The 8,534-nt window shown below is 44.7% G+C and overlaps 1 protein-coding gene across 2 annotated transcripts in view; it reads right to left on the reverse strand.

The window, feature by feature from the left end:
• LOC122863091 (transcription factor SOX-13-like) overlaps nucleotides 1–8,165 on the reverse strand; it is a 28,834-nt gene extending 20,669 nt beyond the window's left edge. For both annotated transcript variants that reach the window (XM_044169228.1, XM_044169222.1), the window contains exons 1-3: nucleotides 8,051–8,165; nucleotides 403–619; nucleotides 136–238 (exon numbers count right to left, since the gene is read on the reverse strand). In XM_044169228.1, coding sequence (XP_044025163.1) covers nucleotides 136–238; nucleotides 403–619; nucleotides 8,051–8,124 — 394 coding nt within the window. In that variant the 5' untranslated portion in view covers nucleotides 8,125–8,165. The remainder of the gene's footprint in view (nucleotides 1–135; nucleotides 239–402; nucleotides 620–8,050) is intronic.
• Between the last annotated feature and the right edge of the window lie 369 nt (nucleotides 8,166–8,534).

Here is an 8,534-nt window from a genome sequence, read left to right on the forward strand (position 1 = left end):
TTAAATGATCAATACTAGGACAGGTTCTTTTGCCAATCTGAGTACAATTACCTGGCAGCTCTATCAACACTAGTCCTGACACTGCAGAGCAGAAAGTGAATGAGAGACCTTTAGAGCTTAAGAGTTTAGACAAACCTTGCTTGAAGCTGGATTGTCCTTCTGGTCTATCACGTGTCCTGGCCTCCTTCAGTCCCACAGGGCTTTGTCTGTGAGGTAGTTCCTTACCTGGAGAGCCCTCCTGTCAAGACACAGAAAGACACCATCAACTGACAAAGCATCAGAGCTGGATAAGGAAAAGTACATGTTTTACTTTGACATATCAATCCGTGACATTTCCTACATTTCCTAAAATGCCTGTCGACAGCCTTTCTCACTCTGTCATGCCTTTTGTAATATCCTTACCGAAGGGGAGCAGGAGAGCGGTGGGGTCAATTGGCGGGCCTCCAGTGGATGATTTCCTGGCCAATCACGTGAAGGAGACGTCTTAAGAGGTTCAGCATTGGTAATGACTCCCCCGCCTCTGCAGGACTCCTCCTGCTCTACTTTGACACCAACACCTGTCATGCTGACATCCCCCCCGGAGAGGAGGTGCAGCGCTGGAGGGCTGGGCTCAACCATTCTGTTGAAAGACAAACACAGCCCACAAAACTAGGTGTCATTTCGGTGTGGTGAGGTCTGGGCACTTGCTATGCCAATTATGATTTGGTAGTTGATATCACTACAGCAAAGAGCTGAGATCAAGATAACAACAGGAAGGCTCTAAGAATCAGCACATACATTTTACATCAGGTAACCCTCTGGAGCACTTTTTTCTAATAATTTATCACACTGACAAAATGATAATGCAGGTGCTCACCTCCATATCTGTGCGTTTCATTTCTACCTACTCTGCGTGAAATGAGGACCTCTGCAAGATGAACAAGTTAAAACAGCTTTGGAAAAGAGCTGGTTAACTCTGTGGGCCTGACGAAATGGTGCTGTGGGTGAAAGGTAACAAGAGTCTACAGCCACGCTAGCAGCTCTGTGAGGCTGTACTTAGGCACAGTGGTGCTTTGAGCTAAATGCTAACAGAAGAAGAAAAGCTGAGAGCAGCAGAGCGGTGAGCTTACCTGACTATTAGAATAGTGATGGATTTAGTACTATGGAGATATACATTATGCTGAATTTATGAAGACAACTAGTATACTGTATATAGAGGAATTTTGAGTCTGCATCAACAGCAAATCAACCAGACAGGGAGCTTCCTTACTAAAATATGATCAAATATATTTATAAATCAGAAGAAATTTGAATTATCTTTAATATGAGTTTGTTTCAAATAAAGGCCTGGTTCTCTCTGCAGTTTAATATTTGGCCACTATTGAAGAATTTACTGTAGTTAAATTTCACTTTTCTGTAATTTAGTGCTGCAAATTACTTTAATCATCCCAATTACAGAAGGTATAAGGACTCCAATGATGGATTTCACTGCCACCACTGTCTTCCCCTCACAGTGGACCCTCTTGTTAAGGCGATGCAGATCAATTTATGAAAACATCATCCAAAATCTCTTCACATGGGCCGTCATTGGTGTCTGATGTGTGTCTTTCACGATCTGTTTCATGACAGCAATTGAGAACTGCTGTTTTAGGTCACTGTTAAAGTCAAGGTCAAGGGTTAGATGGTGGTTGTGTTACCACCACCTAAAGTCACAGCCAAGCTTACTGTCTAAGTGTGTGTGTGTGTGTGTGTGTGTGTGTGTGAGCGTGTGTGTGTATGTAAGTGAGACAGTGACTAATAGGAGGTTATAGGGGAGGGAGACAGACAACACCACAGTGAGGGAGAAAGGGAAAGAAATGAAGAAAGGACAGGTTGAGTGAGAGAGGTTTGAACCGCAGTGAACTTCAGGCTTGTGTGTGTGTGTGTGTGTGTGTGTGTGTGTGTGTGTGTGTGTGTGTGTGTGTGTGTGTGTGTGCGTGTGTGTGTTATTTCCCAGCTCTGCAGCAGGAGGAAAGAAAAACACAGCAGACAGCAGAACAAAACAAACAGAACACACAAGGGCAAAAAGTGCACATATATATTAAGAGGCAGAAAAAAAGCCATTGTTGGAGCCGGGGAACAAAGGAAGCCGGGACAATGGGGGAGAGGCTGACAAAAGCCGCCGGCCGCAGGAAACAGGCCGGATAACAATGCCAGCGGAATGTGCCGACCAACTCGGGAACACGGCAAAAAAATGCGGAGCGCCACCGTTCTGTGGAAAGCATAATAATGATTAGAGCCCCCCTCCACTTCACCCAGCTCTCCCAGCCTGCATACTGTGGTTCTGAACAAAGCCACCTGTCTGCCAGGGTCCAAGGCTCCAAACCTCAGTGATGTATATACATGTGCGTGTGTGTGTGTGTGTGTGTGTGTGTGTGTGTGTGTGTGTGTGTGTGTTTAGAGCTGTACCAATAAAATACAAAGTGAGACCACCTCCTCTTCTACAAACCGAGATGCATTGAATTCGACTTCTGTGGTCGTGCGGTCACTGCTGGAAATCTTCTCCACACGGGAAGTGATGAATCAATGAATCAAGTAGTGCAACACAAAAGTGTCTTCAAAACAAGAGTGACAAGAGCTCTGGCAGAGAAATGTGGACTGAATCACCAGTCACACAAAGTTAATGCACTCTGATTGACTGTATTTCTGGGTGACAGCTCAACACAATCAACCTATTGTTCTTCTGCACTGAAAACCTTCATAGAATTAAAGGTGCAGGGTTGTCTTGTAAGTAAACAGTCATGTTTACATTCTTTGTTTCTCACCAAACCACACTGTGTGTGTCCTCGAGCCATAAGAAACATGTTCAATCCATTTCCTCCCTCAAATGCAAAGCTGTTTGTTTATGCTGTTTGAAACCTGCATTGTTTATTTACTCATTGTTTACATCTACCAACTGTCAATCAGCGAAATAGGATGACACCGTTGGCAGGAATCACATCACCCGCGTGATGACCCCCCCGCCATGCTCATGCGTGTACATGTCATCCTTGTGTGCTTGCTAACAGAGCACAAGATACAAACAAAACAGGGACCCACTCATCACACCATTGCTCCATAGCGCTACTAGTGGTCAAAAACTCCTCAGGGTACCTTCAACTTCTACTGTAACGTTGCCTCCTAAGTAAACTCCCTCAACTACTACATGAACTGCTACTGCAACTACAACTACATCAGGCACTTCAAGTATTTCAGTTATTAGTATTACTATATATGTATGTATCTTTTTTTCAGACGAATAAAGGTCTGTTGGAAAAGCCAGACAAAATTCAGGCTAAACGGGACAAAGTTTCTACATACCCTTGCCATGGATTTCAATATATAAAACGACATATGACTAACAACTAAGACTCACACATTCGAGCATTTCAATTTAAATTGCAGTACAGAATTCTAGCCACAAAACAAACAGACCTCTAGTGGTCGTGGTAATTATGACGGGAGCAAACCAGGAAGTCAGGTGAGGTAGTATAAAGATGTCAGTATACATTAAAGGTATGCAATTCTAATCCGGTACACGTCTTTTTGTCAAATTGAGTGAATCTCTCCTCTCGGACCGCTAGCTGTCCGTTCAGTGTGAGCCCCCGGTGTTCGTACTCAGCCCCGGCTCAGTGCACGGGAAACACACAGAGAGGCTCGGACCGAGCCGCACAGCACTGTTCCAGCCATGATCTGTGTCAGGTGACGTTAAACGACTTGCCCACGGACATTCAGCTTACATTCTAGTTTGCCAGGATCTGCTGCTGTTGTGATGTTAGCTGTAGCAGCAGCAGAGTTGTGAGCGTCGCTGTCTGGAGCTGCTGTGCTGGCTCTGGGAAACCGTCTCGTCCTCTCTGGCTGTTAGCTTCGCAGCAGCAGCTGTAGGGACAGGTTGCTAACCAGCAACCTAGCTAACGTTAGTTCCATTACTTGCTGTGCCAATATCATGGTGTTTGTCATGGTATTGGATTTCTCCAGAATCACAAACCCCATATTTAATACTAAATTGTCACCCAGTAGAAAATTCTAACTGACCATCAGGATGAAGCTGATCCACTTGAATTTTTTAACCAATGCACCTTTCACTGCTTGTTACTTCCTGCCCAGAAACCAGGTGTGCACCTTCACCAATAAGGAGAGCCACATTAATTGAACAGCTTCACAGAGTTTGCATGGTGCTCCCCTACAACCAGGCAACATGAAAAAAAAACTGCATTTCAACACAAAGCCACCTGCCTGCCAAAGCTCTAAACCTGCGTGAATTGTGTGTGAATGTGTGCATATTTATACCTGTGTGTGTGTGTGTGTGTGAGTGTGTGTGTTCAAACTCTGAATCATAATAAAACCATTTCACACAGCTGATGGTAACTAAAAAGCCCTGTAGCACATTAAATACAGCTGCAAGCAGGGGGAACAACGGCACTCAAACGCATTTGATGCCACCTGCTTGACTACTGTTGACTTTGAACATAATATCACACTCAGTTATTTGTGGTTGTGTGTGTGTGTGTGTGTGTAGGTGTGTACTTGTACTTGCTACATAGTGAGGACTGAAACGTTTTTTAACTACAGAGTGAGGACATTTTGGCTGATCCTCACGACTTCAAAGGGCTGATTAAGACCTGGTTTTCAGGCTTAGGTTAGAATTAGGTTAAGATTAGGGTTAGGACAAGGGTTAGGGTTAGACATTCAGCTGCGATGGTTATGGTTAGGGTAAGGGTCTAGGGAATACATTATGTCAATGACGGTCCTCACAAAGTTAGAAGTACAAGCATGTATGTGTGTGTGTGTTTGGGCCAAAGTCTTGTTTTCAGGTCCAACACTGAAATCAAATTGAAACCAAAAAAATCTGTTTTCGTGTCCCGTGATCTGAACGCTGTTTCCAACACACTGACACTTGTCATCTGTGGAAACCTTTGGAATAAAACGTGGATCAGTATCAGCCTAATCCTGTCTGACTGCTATTTTCAGGTGTGGTGTGTGGTTTTGTGGAGCGTTAGGAAGGAATGAGGATGGAGGGATGAAGACAGAGAGGTGGGAAACTGTTTAGCCAACACCGCAGCAGCCGCTGGGTTCATTGTATGATGGGGGGGTGGGGGGGTCTGGCAGCAGTAACACACAGAGTTTTGTCCCACACTGGAAGTTATTCCTGGGTCTCCCCTCCACGTTCCACAGAGGCTGGACTGCAGAGCTGCCACAGGTGGCTTTCACACGCCTCTGCACAGACCGAGTGTGTCACCCAATGCAGAGGTATGCACTGAATCTGAGCCGCAGAGCTGTTGACAGCGAGGAAGGCGTCAAGGTGTGTGTGTGTTTTACGAGCACAAAGGGTGTTTTTTCAAACAATGCCTTCAGCGTCTTAGCTAGAACAATGCAGACCAGTCAAGATTATAGCTTCCCTCCACATCAGTCTCATCTGCTTAAACACACACTTAGCTTATCTTACCAACTGCACCCATGTGAAACCGTACCTTGTGTATGCATGTACGTAGTGTGTGTGTGTGTGAGTGTGTGTGCTGCATGATTTGAATAGCATTGCCTTCCTACGAGGTTATCTGATTGAGGCCTGTTTTCCAACCACCTACAGTGTTGTTCAACTTTTATGGGCGCTCACCACATGCCACTAAGAAATCACAATAAAACAGACCTCAGAGCAGCTGTAAGCTAAACAAAGAAGAACAAAGTGACCACAAAACTACTGTTAGAAACTTCTGCAACTATTTTCTCACATTAAAAATATATACAGCTGAGTAAATTACTGACTGTAGTGGTGAGTTCAGCTCAAACAGCACATAAACCGCACAAGCAGGTGAGACTATTTTATGCTTCCAATGCAAATCAATTTGTTTTAGTAATCAAGCATCGTTTGTTTTACAAAAGGCGCGTGATGAACATTAGTCAGCCATGAACATACTGACGCCTGTTTCTAGGAAATTCCTAAAAGACAAGTGAAAGTGCACTGGAAACAAACGCTGGCTAAATGTACAGTCAGTTGCTGAACTGCACTTAAAGCTGCACTAACCAGTATTTTTTAGATTAGCAATGGATCGAATGACTGTGCGTAATGTCAAAGGGGTTGCGTGTAGTGACAAACCCACAGAGAATTATCTTAATTAAGTTCCAGTGAGCCTTTTAGCCACTTTTAACTTGTTGGTGTGGTTTTCAGGCCCACAAACTCCGCCTTTAGAGAATAAGTAGAGCCGTAGACCAACGCAGCTAAAAGGAGTGAATATTAGCCTCACGTTCAGCTGGTGGTGAGAAACACAACTCCAAATGGAAGATAGTGTTGCTGTCTGTCTGTTAGATGTATATATAGGCAACTGTTTGCTAACATGTTAGCCTTAACAATTTTACAAGCTGATAATAGTGTTCTAGGCTTGTTCTGTTGCCAAGTGGCCAAAAATCTAATTTACTGCAGCTTTAAAAAGTAAAACCTGAACTGATTGATTTGATTCAAGAACCAAGCATCATTTGTTTGATAGCACAATATCAAACAAATGATGGTCCGAGGACCGAAACGTTGTTAATAAATACGTACAAGTACGAGTGATTCTTCGTCTTTTTCACTGTCAGAAGTTTTTGATACTACGCGTCTGCTAATGAGACTTTCTGGTGCACAAGAGCTTTGTGCTAATTGTTATCAGCTGGGAAATCTTATGAAAAATCCCCGACCCAAATTTGGAGAATAAAACCCGAAACTATACGCATGGCTAGATAGCACTAGAGTAAGACGTTTCTTTTGTGATTTGGGTGAGCCGAGCCTTTAAAAGAAGCCCATTGTGGCTCACGGTAATGGTCGTGCTGTTACAGGACTCCACTTGTCCCGTCCCCCTGTGTGAACTGAATGCTCCTGTCGCAGCGGAGAGGGAGGCCATGGAAGAGGACGGCGGACGGAGGGAACATGCCTCTGTCTTCAGATAAAAATCAGCTCCTCTCCGACAAAACTGAAACCATACACTTCCCACGACACAGGAATCACTTCACACAAAACCTTCAGTTACCCAACAAGTTGTAACAGGTAAAACCTAACATCCCCCCCAGGGGATTGGCGATGGAAATCCCTTCTGTTGTTCTCCCTTTCTTTTCCTTTCCTTTCTTTTCTTTTCTTTCTTTGTTTGCTTATTCTTTCTCTCAGTGCTTTTTATCGTCCTCGTCGGTTTCCAGCTAGAGCCTGAAGCAGAACAGCAGAGTGCAGAGAGCAGAGAGAGAGTGCCGGGAGCCAGCCTCAGCAGAAGAGAGCAGCAGGATAAAGTGTTAGACATCTAAAGAGGTTCACTTGGTGATAAACAAATAAAGACATTCTCACTGTCAACCCTGAGAGTGACAGCTGTAATGGCAGAAGGTTCCCCGCAGGAACGTACCAAAGACAGAAAATCACAACACGCCTCAGTCAGCTGGCTCAAGCAACAGTCTACCAAACAAAAAGACAAGAAGCAAATGTAAAGTATCTCGCACCCAGATCTTTGCGTATTTCCACAGCCTGTCCCATCACACTTTGCCCCCGAGTGAGAAACATTTGCAATGAAATTTCTCACAGATTGTTCAGTTAGTCAGCATTTTGTGACAGAGCTCTTATAGTAAGTTTCCAACCTGCTGAGCAGTCGTGTTAAGACAAGTGTCAACTGATGCATAAACAAATGTTTGGGAAATGTTTCACAGTTAGCAGTATTTGCTTAGGGATGATAAAACAATCCAGCGTTCCACGCCAGCTAGTACCTGTCTGCCCACAGGGCCTGGCTGGGGCTGATCACGGCAACAGCCTCCAGCAAACTGAAACATCATCTCCGATCTTTTTTAAAAATCTGCCCGTGACTCATCTGGGTTCTCTTAACCTGCATCTCCTCCTTTGATTTGAAATCAGTGAGGATGTCGCTTTGCTTGGATTCAGCTCGTCAGGGAAAAGTAAGCAGAACAGCTGCCAAAACACGTCAGTTCAGGAAAAACAGAAAGAAAGAAATACAAAGTAAAGCGTTTCAATGTCTAAAAAACACATTTCAAAGGACATCCTTAGTACTCTCATGCCTCCATCTGCTCTGTAGTTTGCTGTACTGACCTGGTAGGGAGGAGTGGACGTGAGGAGATCCAACAGCGCTCCCTGACTGGACCAGAGCTGCTGACACAAGCCATAGTGACTGGCTCTCCCTCACCAGTGACGCCTGTCTTTTCTACTCTTACCTCTGACCCAGCCAACCCCTCCCACCCCCCTTCTCCTACCCCCATCGCTCCTCTCAAGAGGGGAAGTACAAAGAGCCTCTTCAAATCCCACCGTACAGGGGCTTCATTTGCATAATTAGCATGCTGTTGCAGGTAACCGTCGCTGCAGCCCCGATGTGCGTGATACCGATTGAACATCAACCCACCAACAGGTGTTACAGCAGTCATCGGCTTCAGACACTTTCTAGCAAATTGGCTTCATCCTCGATTATGATTTCCTGGACATGTGACTGAAACTGGGGAAAGCAAGAGAGAGAGAGAGAGAGAGAGCAACACAAAGATAACGAAGTGAGACAGACAGACTCCATTGTTACTGCTGTTTA

This window comes from Siniperca chuatsi, linkage group LG2, assembly GCF_020085105.1.
Source record: "Siniperca chuatsi isolate FFG_IHB_CAS linkage group LG2, ASM2008510v1, whole genome shotgun sequence".
Lineage (NCBI taxonomy): Eukaryota > Metazoa > Chordata > Actinopteri > Centrarchiformes > Sinipercidae > Siniperca > Siniperca chuatsi.